The 13,675-nt window shown below is 30.7% G+C and overlaps 1 protein-coding gene across 2 annotated transcripts in view; it reads right to left on the bottom strand.

Annotated features, from left to right (window-relative positions):
• Window positions 1-301: 301 nt before the first annotated feature.
• LOC143052547 (GTPase IMAP family member 7-like) overlaps window positions 302-13,675 on the bottom strand; it is a 64,515-nt gene continuing 51,141 nt past the window's right edge. The window contains exons 4-8 of one of the 2 annotated variants that reach the window (XM_076225603.1): window positions 6,630-8,791; window positions 5,818-5,905; window positions 5,408-5,457; window positions 3,057-3,213; window positions 302-1,053 (exon numbers count right to left, since the gene is read on the bottom strand). In XM_076225603.1, coding sequence (XP_076081718.1) covers window positions 7,982-8,791 — 810 coding nt within the window. In that variant the 3' untranslated portion in view covers window positions 302-1,053; window positions 3,057-3,213; window positions 5,408-5,457; window positions 5,818-5,905; window positions 6,630-7,981. Of the gene's footprint in view, window positions 1,054-3,056; window positions 3,214-5,407; window positions 5,458-5,817; window positions 8,792-13,675 lie in introns of both variants that reach the window. The other variant, XM_076225602.1, reaches the window with a different exon arrangement.

Here is a 13,675-nt window from a genome sequence, read left to right as displayed (position 1 = left end):
AAATGTAAATATTTAAAATGCTAAAACATATCTCATGTAAACATTAGAAATGGTTTCAATGTTGTCAAGATGTTTGCTATAGCCTTGATATGCAAAAGAAGACTACTAGTTCACAGATTTAAGTTGAAGCAACCGTTTTGTCTTACTATAACAAATGATTTGATGAGCATTTCATCAAAATAGATTAAAGAGATAAACAAAACTCATCTTACGAATATAAGAGACTGTAGACATGGCAATAAAGGCGAATTGATCAGAAATGCCAACTGCAATTTTGATGAATAACATAAAGTGACACAGACAAAATAAAGTTTTTTAATCATAAATAATGCATTCAATATTTACAAAGAACACTAATATCTAGTTTTTATTGGCCAAAAAAGCCGTTAGGGCACCTCCTCCTTTAAACAAAAGAATTAAAACTAAAAACATTTTAACTGTTATTTGATTCCAAAAGTACTTTATATTTTTTTCCTGTTTCTTTTTGCTGCTGATACATAATCTTCAGCATTACTAAGTCTTTTTCTCTATCTGACAAAGGCCGGAGAAAATGAAGCAATTTGTTGGTCTGATCAAGATGCTCCTTTTTGTGCATGTTGTATAAAAAGGAATTTCTTATCTCATCAGCAGCCACTTAAGGATCTACCTTGTTCCCACTCGCCTTTCCATATTAGATTTTTCAGTCATGTACAATATATTGCCTTAGTTGTTGACTTAATGTCACTCGGGATTTATTGACTTGGATGCCCATCCCATTTGAAGAACTTTATCTGAATTAAGTGCCAATGAATTATTTGTTGATTCTAAAGATATAGACTTTTCAGGCTGATTTGAAATTATTTTATCTGCATACAATCTTTTTGCTGTTTCTGATATTTTCATTTTTTAATCATTTAACAAAGAATTGACTATGTTGTATGAGGACATGCTCTTCACTGCTGCTTTTGTTGAGAATTCTCTTGTGTGCAGCTGTCTTTGGGACATCTGAAATGGTAATTCTTGCTTCTCTAGTACATGTTGTATATGTAGTACAGTTTTCTCGATTTCCATTCTCTGAAATAAAAAAAGTATTTAAACATTAAAGCTGTCACAATAAAGCTCACAATTTTTGTTAAATTGGGGAAAAAATCAAATTGATGAGGCCTCTTGTAACACTTTAAAACTAAAAGTGTATTTTAGTTACATACTATGTAGACGTGCATATTATCAGGAAATTATGATTCAATTTTTTTTCTCTAGAGTTTCATGATATTCTGGTGTGTGGTTTTAGAGGAGTTGTTATAAAAAACTTGCAGTAGTATATTGAGGCAAATAAGTTCAAAGGGGCATAACTCCTAGAAACTAAACGCTTTTCAGAGCGTGTGTCGTTCACATTGGTCTATGTGCAATTTAAACAAAGGACACAGATGGATTCATGACAAAATTGTGCTTTGGTGATGATTATGTGTTTGTAAATCTTACTTTACTAAATTCTTGCTACTTAGAATTTTCTTTATCTATAATGAACTTGGCCCTTTAGATACAGAGGTAAATATTTTGTAAAAATTTACAACCAGATGCTCCGCAGGGCGCAGCCTTATACGACCACAGAGTTCGAACCCTGAACATTGGGGCAAGTATGGACACAACATTCAAGCTTGATACAGCTCTGAATTTAGATTGTGATTAAATAGTTGACACAACACAAGTTTCTGACACATAATGAATGTGGTCTAAAAACTTGAACTTAAAAACTTTAAATTTTAAATTGGACATTACCTATTATGGTCCTATATCCAAAATCAAAATACATGGTTTGATTCAGCATATCAAAGAACCCCAATAATTCAATTTTTGATGAAATCAAATAAACTTCAAATTTGGACCCTTTAGACCTCAATGTGGACCAATTTTTGATAACCAGGCCAAAACATCAAAAATCTAAATACATGGTTAGATTAAGCATATATCAAAGAACCCCATATATACAATTTTTGTTGAAATCAAACAAAGTTTAATTTTGGACCCCAATTTGGACCAACTTGAAAACTGGGCCTATAATCATAAATCTAAATACATGTTTAGATTCAGCATATCAAAGAACCATAAGGTTTCAATTTTTGTTGATATCAAACAAAGTTTAATTTTGGACCACGATTTGGACCAACTTGAAAACTGGGCCCATAATAAAAATTATTAGTACAAGTTTAGATTCAGCATATCAAAAACACCGAAGGATTCAATTTTTGTTGAAATCAAACGAAGTTTAATGTTGGACCACGATTTGGACCAATTTGAAAACTGGGCCCATAATAAAAAATCTAAGTACATGTTTAGATTCAGCATATCAAAGAACCCCAAGAATTCAATTTTTGTTGAAATCAAACAAAGTTTAATTTTGGACCAACTTAAAAACTGGGCCTATAATAAAAAATCTAAGTACATGTTTAGATTCAGCATATCAAAGAACCCCAAGGATTCAATTTTTATTAAAATCAAACTTAGTTTAATTTTGGACCCTTTGGGCCCCTTATTCCTAAACTGTTGGGACCAAAACTCCCAAAATTAATCCCAACCTTCCTTTTATAGTCATAAACCTTGTGTTTAAATTTCATAGATTTCTTTTCACTTATACTAAAGTTATGGTGCGAAAACCAAGAAATATGCTTATTTGGGCCCCTTTTTGGCCCCTAATTCCTAAACTGTTGGGACCTCAACTCCCAAAATCAATCCCAACCATCCTTTTGTGGTCATAAACCTTGTGTTTAAATTTCATATAATTCTATTCTGAAGGGCAATAACTCCTTCAGGGGTCAACTGACCATTTTGTTCATGTTCACTTATTTGTAGATCTAACTCTACTGAACATTATTGCTGTTTACAGTTTGTCTCTATCTATAACAATATTCAAGATACAAACCAAAATTTCCTTAAAATTACTAATTACTTACTTTGTTGCATGGGGTTTAATAAGAATCAGTTTATATCAACTAACCTATTCTGAGTAACATTGTTCTATTTTTTTAAAGCAAAAAAATGTACTTGAAATACAAATTGCCAAAAAAATATTTTCATACCTAAATAACTGAGCAATCCGTCCAAGGATTCCAGCTTCATGGAATTACAAATAGAAAAATCTGAAGTTTGACTCAAATCAGCTTGCTCACTTTTACTTATTTCCTGACTACATGTATCTTCTGGGATTAACAATGGAACACCTTTCACTGGTATTGTCTGAAATAAAATAAAAATATAAGGAGAAATTACAATAAAAGTATAATTCTTTACTACATATATTTGTTTTAAAGTGTGTAATAACAATGAATAATTGTATTATTTAAGCTTCATGTTTTTCAATTTAAGTGATATAAATCTAATATATTTTTTTAAATAAATCATTGTTTTTTTTGTATTTCAGTAAATGGCTTAAAATGCTTGTATTTTGGACATGTAAATAATATAAATAGGGAATGTGTCCATGGGACACTGATGATGGTTCTGCTTACATATCATAAAGTTATAGTAACATAACTGAAGTACAGTAAAAGTGACACTACCCAAATTTAGTACTTGATCTGAATTTTGTGGTAAAAGGGATTTAGTACTTGATCTGAATTTTGTGGTAAAAGGGATTTTGTATCACTTTCATAACATTTGGATAAGGCAAACTTGAATTAGAGAAGGAAAACAAAAAAATTAGCAATTTTTCCATTTTTAAAGGAGTATAACTCTAGATTGGTTAAAATGACATACTTCAATTCAAACTTGATCTGTGTTTTGTGGTAATAAGCATTGTGTATAAGTTTAATAAAATTTGGTTTGAAGGAAACTAAAGTTAGAGAACGGACAACAAAAACCAGTATTTTTTTTCCCATATAAAAAAAGACATAACTCTGAAAAAATCAAAGTGACACAACCAAAATTTAAATTTCATCTTTAATAAGCATTGTGTATAAGTTTGATTACATTTGGTTAAAGTAAACTAAAGTTATAGAGCGGAAACCAAATTTGGGACGTAGGTACAGACGGACAAAGGTTAAACTTAATAAGAATTTAGGAATGAAACTTATAGTTTGGGTTTTATTGATTTAATAGTATAATAGACAGTTAAAACTTGTTTAGTGCTTTCATGATTAGGATAGTTGTCCCTATATTTAAGTTATTTGTTTTAAGTTTTTTGTTTATTCCATATTTCCAGTTAAGGATATGTATTGCCATGTTTTATTTATTGGATGTTTATTCCAATTGTTTCTGTTGAGGATTTCTGTTTTCCAATTTCAATTGAATTTCCTATGTTCCATGTTACAGATATTTATTTCTATTTTTCATGTTAAGTATATGTATTTCAATGTTTCATGTTAAGGATGTGTATTCATATAATTCTTACTTGGGATGTAAAATCCTATGTTTCATGTTAGATATTTATTCCCAGGTTTCATGTTAAGGACATTTATTCTTTGAATCATGTTAAGGATATCTATTTTCAGTTTTTATGTGAAGAATATTTATTCAAATGTTTCTTGCTAAAGGTATTTATTGCAATGTTTCATGGAAAGCATATTTTTTTTCTATGATCTATATTCAAGATATTTATTCCTAGATTTCATGTTAGAGATGTTTATTCCAATGTTTGATGTCAGGCATATTTATTCTCATGTTTCATGTTAGGAATATTTATTCCCATATTTTATGTTAAGAATATTTATTCCTTTGTCTCATATTAAGGATAATTATTTCCTTGTTTTATGTAAAGGCTTTTTATTCCTATGTTTCATGTTAAGGATATATATTCCCATGTTTTATGTTAATAATAATTAATCCCAGATTTCATGTTAAGGATATCTATTCCTATGATTTAAGTTTAGGCCTAAACAATATTAGAATGTTTATTCACATTTTTCATTATAAATGACAAAGCTGGTTTCAGTCAGTATTTTTCAGCCTCCTTAATTGACATCAATACTGGTATCAGATCTTAGAGAGGTCAGATTTGAATATTTCAGTGAAGCAGTGCGAGAATTTTGGGGTAACCCCTTGTTTCTTTAATTGGGAAGTACTGGAACTATTCTTTCATAGTGTACTAGATCTACTCCTGAATCTTGATTACAGCTCTTTTATGAAAGCATGCAAAGCAAACCTTTGATCCACTTGCTTGCTATGTTTGTTTGTATTAATGTATGTATGTTTGCATTTATGTTTGTTTGTAAACAACAGGTATGTAGTCTGTTTCAGTCGGTCTACTATATACTGGAATTTGATGTTAATGTCTATTGTCAAATCAAGTCACAGCATATAAACATGATAAAACAGACTGAAACTCTGCCTATATATTGTTTGCAAACATTCAAGCATATATAGCAAGTAAGTCTATGAAAGTTTTGTTTTGCATGCTTTTATAAAATAGCTGTAACAGTGTTCTGCTATTTACCTGTCTTGCTCTTTTGATTGGACCTGAATCATCTAAAGCTGTGACTTGATCTATTTGAAAAAGAAAAAAAAAAAGAAAATGCATATTTGGACAGTGAAGATCATAATTATTAATTAGTCTGTATTTCTAATTAAAATCCTAAAAAAATAATACTAATACTAGTATGTGCCTAAAATAAGCATGCACAAACCACATTTAAATCAGAACCTTTTTCTAACTTTAAATATTTAAAAGACAACATACATGGACATGATGTATGCAACTAAAGGAGATACACTGTTGTTCAGTTGCATAGATTTCAACAAAATTAATTCATTTTTATGTCTTCTTCATAATTTTTTTTTATAAAGAAATAAACATACATGCATCAAATGTAAAATCATTACCATATATACTGATATAATACAAACCTTATTGACACTAAGAAGTTTAAATGTTGCACTGCTTTGTTTTGGCAATCTAGTAACCTTTGTCTACAGTCTCTGCAAACACATGTACCTGGAATTATAAAAGAATCATTAACTGTTTTACATAAACATTTTTATGGTCATATGTTTTTATAATTATTGTTTAATTAGGATTTATTTAAAAAGTACAGTATTTAATTTAGTATGTCACTTAAATGTATGTTGTTACAACTTGACCTGGTCAGCACAGCATCCTGATTCAAATACACAAAAAGGAAGCATAACCTATTTGTGTCATTTTGGTCTCTTGTGGACAGTTGTCTCATTGGCAATCATACCACATCTTCTTTTTTTATACAAACATGTACATATAAATGTGCTACATTTTGTACATATCATATGTAGACAATTTTTCATATTTGCATTCTCAAAGAAAGTGACTTAAAACCCACTCATAAAGGTCCTTATAGAATTTTAAACTTGTGGTTGTTAGATATTTTATATTTAATGAAGATAAAAATGTACTTCCCTGGCAAGGAACTGTATACAAAGCAAACATACACTTTGAATAAAATAAATTTGGTCATCATGGTCATGGAAATAGATTGAAAAAGTAACTGAAAAAGTTGGTCAGCATTTCCACCTGAAAAACAAGCTTTTTGCAACTTTCTTAGATCATGAGCAAGGCCTATACAATTTGGACAAAGAAATAACATGCAAAGAAATGGGACAGCCCCTCTTAATGGCTTATGCCTAATGGAACACATGTCTTTGCAAAAAATAGAAATTTATAATTTAGTTAAAACTATGCTTACCTGTTTCAAGTTGAAGGTCTAGTCCATGAAGTATATTTATAGTTTCCACATTAGACAGTGACAGTTCTGTCACATCATTATTTTAGCATCAGACGGTTCATGTCATACATGTAGGAGTTGATCAAAACGGAACTTCACTTAGTTTCCCCCTTTTTCTTTTTTTCATTGTTTCCAAGTACATTGAACAATGGCTTGAACATATTTGTAAATTTCATGAAGTGACGGGAGCAAATCACATTCTGTACAAGCAGCATCTTGTTCATCATGGTCACCATCACAATTTTCACATGTTATCTCAAGTTTGTTATGACTTTCATGTCTTCTGAACATACATTGACATAGTAAAGGCTTATCATTGTTATAAAACTGACCAGCCATTTATATGAAGCATGTATACAGATATATTTTAGAATTAGATGTAAAGTGTAAAATATGTTGATTTAAAGAAGCAAAACATGTTGCAGACGTCTGTCTCCATTTTTTGTGTAGATAAACAAATGACTTTTTCTATTTTTAAACTTTGGTGAGTTCTAAAAAGGGAAATAACTCTTGTAGATTTCAGGCAATTTTTGGCATTTTTATCCAATTTTTATAAAAAAAATCTAATGAGCCCCAAAAATGTTTTTGCAGAAATGAGAAATATCAATCTTTTGGAATAAAAGCTATTTTTTAGTTTATTCTGGAATGGATGCGTTTTTTCATAAATTAGGAAAAAAGTTGGTTCATAATTGCATTAGAATATGCTAAAATTCATACTACTTACCTAGATTAAAAATGTCAATTTGAGTTTAATATCAGAAAAAGTGAAAAAAAGTCACTGAACAAGTATTTAAAAGAAATTGATATGATATAAACTGCACCAAACATATTATGCTGCATATAAGTCACTGTAAGCCGAGAATAGAAAAAATCAGCCATTTTCAACATTTTAAAGCCTGTTGCCATGGTAACCATACATAATTCAGGGTGACATGTACAGACTTTTTTTCATATTTTATATCAATCTTTGTTGTCAGAAAGTTTCAACAAATTCGGTGACCACCCGTGCCCAACTTTGGTTGACGGTTACAGAGAATGGGTGTTAAGTCCTTTGCTGTTCCTTCTGTGATCATAGTCCACCAATATTTTATTCCTTCGGATCTTCGGAAAAAAATATTTATGGTGCATCAAAATAAATTGGGTGGGATTAATCTTAATACAATTTTTTTCTAAAAACAAACATCTAGTACTATTACGTCACACTTAATTTAAACATGAAATATGTTATTTTTTCGATTAAAATGGCATACATGTAATATGGTGTAATGTTTGATTTGTGCATTTATAACAATTATGTATAGGTTAATCCAATATTATAAAATTGAGCAATGGATGACGCGGAAGATCCTCAAAAGTCTTTTGATCAATTCATCATCTGTTAGAATATCATCACGAATTTTTGCCCTAAGTTGTGTTCTAAGGGTATCGTCATCTACAGGCGAGGCTGACTTTCTTGCAGCTAAAAACAATTTTGAAAGTTCTTCTTCGATCAAAAGTTCCGTTTCCTTTATCATATGATTAGAGAAATATTTCCCATTAGCTTTCTTTGTTATCCCTTCAACCACAGAAAACAAATTATCAATCTGTTGCTTTTTCTCCCTGTCTGGTATATATGGATGATTGCTGAAAGCAATGCTACGATTATTACATTTTTTCAGAACTTTCTGAAAAAAATCTGGCATCAAACTAAGAAAGCTTTCAAATGTCATCTGTTTGCCAGCAAGTTCGTCTTTTCCGGTAAACAGAAAGACAACGTAATTAAACAATTCTTCACCAAACATAGATTTTATTTCTACAAATGTGTTAATTTCCTCCTCTGTCAAACGATTTTTTAGGCTCAGAACATAAATGATCGCATGTGCTCCTGGCGCAGAAACACCTATGCATTTTACGATCTCTTTTCGTGTTTCATTTGAAACGTTTTTGGTATCAAAAAGACCTGGTGTATCTACAATGATAACTTTCTTGTCTCCCCTTTCGGTTTCTCCTCTACAGCATATTTGCGTAACAGATTGTGGATGATACATCGACCGAAAATAATCTTGTCCCATTATGCTATTCCCTGTTGCACTTTTTCCATTTCCAGTTCTTCCCAACAGGACAATTCTTATTTCATTAGCACACTATAAAATACATATTAATAATAAAAATTAACATAGTTCCCTCATGTTTGCCTATTTCAGCCTTGCATATTGAAACTAAGGATTTTCTTATCCCAGGCATAGATTACCTTAGATGTATTTGGCACAACTTTTTGGAATTTTGGATCATCAATGCTTTTCAACTTTGTACTTGTTTGGCTTTATAAATATTTTGATATGAGCGTCACTGATGAGTCTTATGTAGACGAAACGCGCGTCTGGCGTACTATAAATTATAATTCTGGTACCTTTGATAACTATATACACGTTAAACCAGTACTTGCAAAATTATATGACATATTTACTTTTATCAGTCATATGTATTTCGGATGACCTCTGGAAAGATTTGTTTTTTTAATTCAAAACTAATAAACTATAATTGAAAATAATTAATTTACCACAAGTTCAAGCGTTTTTTGTTCGGAAGATTTACCAGTGTCGTACGAGTCAAAACTGTTGGAAAATAAACGGATTACTGAAGTTAAAAGGCAATGAAAACGAAAACTTTCTTTAAATCGTTTAACAAATCTTGAAAAGACCATACATGGGTTGTATAGGAGTAGAACAAACATAAGTGTGTCACGTGCAGATAGGTTATCACTTAATGAACCTTGAGGAGTAATGCCACTATTGATTTTCCCATTAGTATTTGTTAAATTCAAACTTTTAAAAAAAATTGGCAAAATTTGTCTTTGTTTTTTCCTGTTCTGTGTTACAGACACAGTTTCATATAAGATTTTATTGCTTATAAGGATAAAAACCATCTCTGGAAGTTAACCAATCAAATGTTCAGACCTTTTCTAAAATTTTCCACAGAATACTCAAATCACAAAATAATGGTGCTTTAAAACTCCCAAGATATGTGTTTATGGTTTTAAAGCGTTTTAATTCCGAAATATGTTTTGTCTTTTACACTTTACGCTATGTCTATTATGCATTAAAGGCAACATTAGTATACTACTGTTCCAAAGTCCCAAATCGATTAACGGAAACACAAATTTAGGTTACAAACTGAAACAGATGGAGACAAATCAACTATAATTTATTCAAACATTATATAAAAAGGAAAGAGCATGGTGAGTACGGCATTGTTTTTTTGTCGTTTGGAAGAATGACATATCTTCGCTAAGATCAGAGCGATTTCCTTTTCATTTCCTTTTCGTCGTTTTGCCCTTTTTCAGGGTGTTACAATTTATTACAACGTCCCCGGAAAACACTGATCTGAGGATGTACGCGTTTGAATTCGATCCAAATATAGGTCTCGATTTGAATTTCCCATGTTGTAAATTTTAACTTTCCCTCAAATAGTATGAAACTTTCCATGTTTTCGAAGGTTTGAATCAAGTCATTGGCTTGAAAAGCAAACATGACTGCCGCACAATCAGAAGTGAACTTTAGAAACATACAGATTCATCCTAATGCTTTTTAGGTGTTCTTCATGTATTATTTAATTTATAATTTAACACATTTTAATGTATAAAACTAATGCACGATAACATTCCCGACCCAGGGGCAACTGATTCAATAGTAATCTCTGAAAAGCGAATCCCATTTCTTAGGAAAGTTATAAACAGGAGAAAAATGTATATTTCGATATTTTGAAACACTTCGAATTTACAATAATTATATTTCAATTAACGTCTTCTATATCACACAATATACAGCAAAGTGTTTTTAGATAAATATAGACATCTGCACATTTTCATCTATGTGCATTCAAAGTTAAAGTTTGAAAGTTGCATGTGCCGTGCCAAATAGTGAAGTGAATTATTTGATCATGTTTTAAGATAAAATATAACAAGACAGAATAACAGAAAAAAAATGTTTGACCATGCGTCATGACTTAATTTTCGTTTAGTGCATATACAAAAATTTATATATACTTTATATATACTTGCTTCCACGTTTACCCATACCACCTGTATGGTTCTGACAGTATCTTTCGTTAATATCTGACTAGATTCCGTTATTTCGTCATGTTAACATCACCTTTATGTTTCACCCAACAGTATATTCTTCTATATTCTTTTTTTGTTGTTTTTTGGTAAATCAATAGTATTCTGACAATTACGAAATTTTCTTAAAATATCTAAAAAATTTCGGTTAAAATCTCACCTTCTTTTATACAGCGAGCAAATAGTTACCAAAGGTACAAGGATTATAATTTAATACGACAGACGCGTGTTTCTTCTACAAAAGACTCATCAGTGACGCTCAAATCAAACTATAGTTATACAGCCAAACAAGTACAAAGTTGGTGGACCCAAGACTTTAAAAAAAAATGTGCCAAATTAGGCTAAGGTAATCTTTTTTCTGGGAAAAGAAAATCCCTTGTTTTTCGAAACGTTCAAAGTTTTGTAACAGGAAATTTATAAAATTGACCATGTAATTGATATTCATGTCAACATCGAAGTGCTGACTACTGGGCTGGTGATACCCTCGTGGATGAAACGTATACCAGCAGTGGCATCGACCCAGTGGTGTAAATAGTTATCAAAAGTAACAGGTAACCGCGTTTCTTCTACACAAGATTCATCAGTGACGCTCAGATCGAAATAGTTATACAGCCAAACAAATACAAAGTTGAAGAGCACTGAGAACCCAAAATTCCAAACAAATTGTGCAAAATACGGCTAATGTAATCTATTCTTTAGTTTTTCGAAATATTCAAAGTTTTGTAGACTAACAGGAAATTATAAAATTGACAATATAATTGATATTAATGTCAACACCGAAGTGCTGACTACTGGGCTGGTGATACCGAGCAAAAATATGTTATCTTGAAAGAAGAGCTTTATACATTTTTGTAGTCTTTTAGCCTTTTTTTTTCGTAAACACCGTTCGAAATAAATTGTCAACCTAGCTTCATAATACAGTTACCAGTTTAATTCACAATTTGGTAAAATACAGGTGTTAAACAATATGGAATATGTTTTAAACTTAATTTCGTTTCGATGACTTCATTATTGTTTGTAAACTGAGTCTCTAACGTTAAAATGTTTACAAGTCACACAAAGAAGAATGTAATTTACGAATTTTAACAAATCAATAATACCAGATGCGAATACTGGTTCGAACAGACTGACTTCCAATATGCAGTGTCTTTTATTGATAAGTCGATTAGATTTTTTTAACTGAGAGTCTTTAATATTTCGTATATACATTCAAATATATGATTTACAGTTTTAATCCATTTTTTTCAGTTTTTATGGGCAATTCTGGCCATGAGACAAAGATAATGCTGATATACTAAGGAGATGTTGATTTGATCAACTTCTCTTATATTTGAGCAATTACAAATGAAATAGTTTACACAAAATTGATTGTCCAAACATGTATAAAATATTTTCCTATTGTTTTCCATTCCTCCACATCTGAATTCATAATGTCAAAATTTTTCGTCAAGTAATCTGTGTTATATTTTCGGATGTCAAACAAGGTATGACTCTTAATAATTTCTTCCAATTTATTTTTAAAATGTTCGTCAATCAGGGTAATTTATCCTCTTGAGATTTTGGGAGTGAGGATACTACCATGTTTTGATTCCATGACATAACCTCTTTCCATTTTCCCTTGAAGTGAATATTTATCTGGAGCATGTTGATAAAGCATCGTTTTTATATTCTTGTACGTCTAAAAGAGGAATGCCTTCGATGTAAGTGACCGTTTTTTTTTTGTCGTCAATGATGACATACATCCGGATAGCTTCGTCTAGTATGTTCTTGTGAAACTTATTCACATGTAGTATTTTTGTCTCGTTTCGGGGTCTATGGAAATTTATACGCAGCTTGAAATAAATGTAGAAAAGACAACATACAAAAGATAACAATTGATTCTTAGGTACACATTTTTAAAGTGTTTTCTGGAAATGCGATGAACGAAATACATGTTTATAAAAGTATATACTATACAAAAGTAAACTATACATCTGTGCGGTGACGGAACAGTTAAAAGTCGATTATTAACAGAGTTTAAATTCACTTTATGGTACACGGCTAAAAATTGGTCTATATCTAGAAAAATGATTTTAATTTAATTTTAGACTGGTCGTCAAAAAGTCGTATGGTGCAGTTTTTTTTTAATTTGTCGTTTTGTTAGCAAAAATGACATAAAATATGAACTCTACGAGGCATGCCATTTTGGCCGGTTTTTTTTAAATCGTTGCAAAATATATGTATTTCTTATAGGATTTAAATATTACATATAATATGTTATTTATTAAGCAGTAAAGCTAACATCATAAGTCTTTAAATTTGTAAAAAAAATATGAAGATACAAAGCTCTAAAACTTTGGACATTTCGTCGCTTCACCGGATTTCAATACTTTGCAAGAACGCATTAATCATTAAATTATGAACTAACTTATACAACGTGAAAATTCAGAAAATACTCTTTTCAGTGACATAATTTTTTATCAAATAAAATTTCTCAAAAAGACTTGAAATAGCATCCAAAATATTCACTATCGAATTACAATCTTACTTAATTTTCCGGAAAGTCGTGTCAAGTACGACTCAGATCTATTATTGTTATCCTTATTGATTTTGAACTTCAAGCGCACCATATGTTCGATTACTAAATAGCAATTATCACTTGATATTACTTGTATTTGTTCACGGTTCTTGGTTTCTTAGTTTATTTTGTTTGTTGTTTTTATTTTGAGGTTTTGTTAATAAGGTTTAATTCATTTAAGAGGAACATTTGTTTTTTAGTTGGAAGTTATTTTTAGAAATTGAGATCTGGCCAAACCCCCAAAAGATGGCACAACAAGGAAGTCCGTTGAAACTTGGCCCTAGTTGTGCAAAGCGAATGAAACCAAGTTTAGTCTTAGAAAAATGTATTATTTGCCAGAAAAGCAGTAATGAA

Source organism: Mytilus galloprovincialis, chromosome 11 (genome assembly GCF_965363235.1).
Source record: "Mytilus galloprovincialis chromosome 11, xbMytGall1.hap1.1, whole genome shotgun sequence".
Classification (NCBI taxonomy): Eukaryota; Metazoa; Mollusca; class Bivalvia; order Mytilida; family Mytilidae; genus Mytilus; species Mytilus galloprovincialis.
The sequence above is the reverse complement of the archived record's forward strand: the minus strand, read 5'-3'. Positions and strand labels throughout refer to the sequence as shown.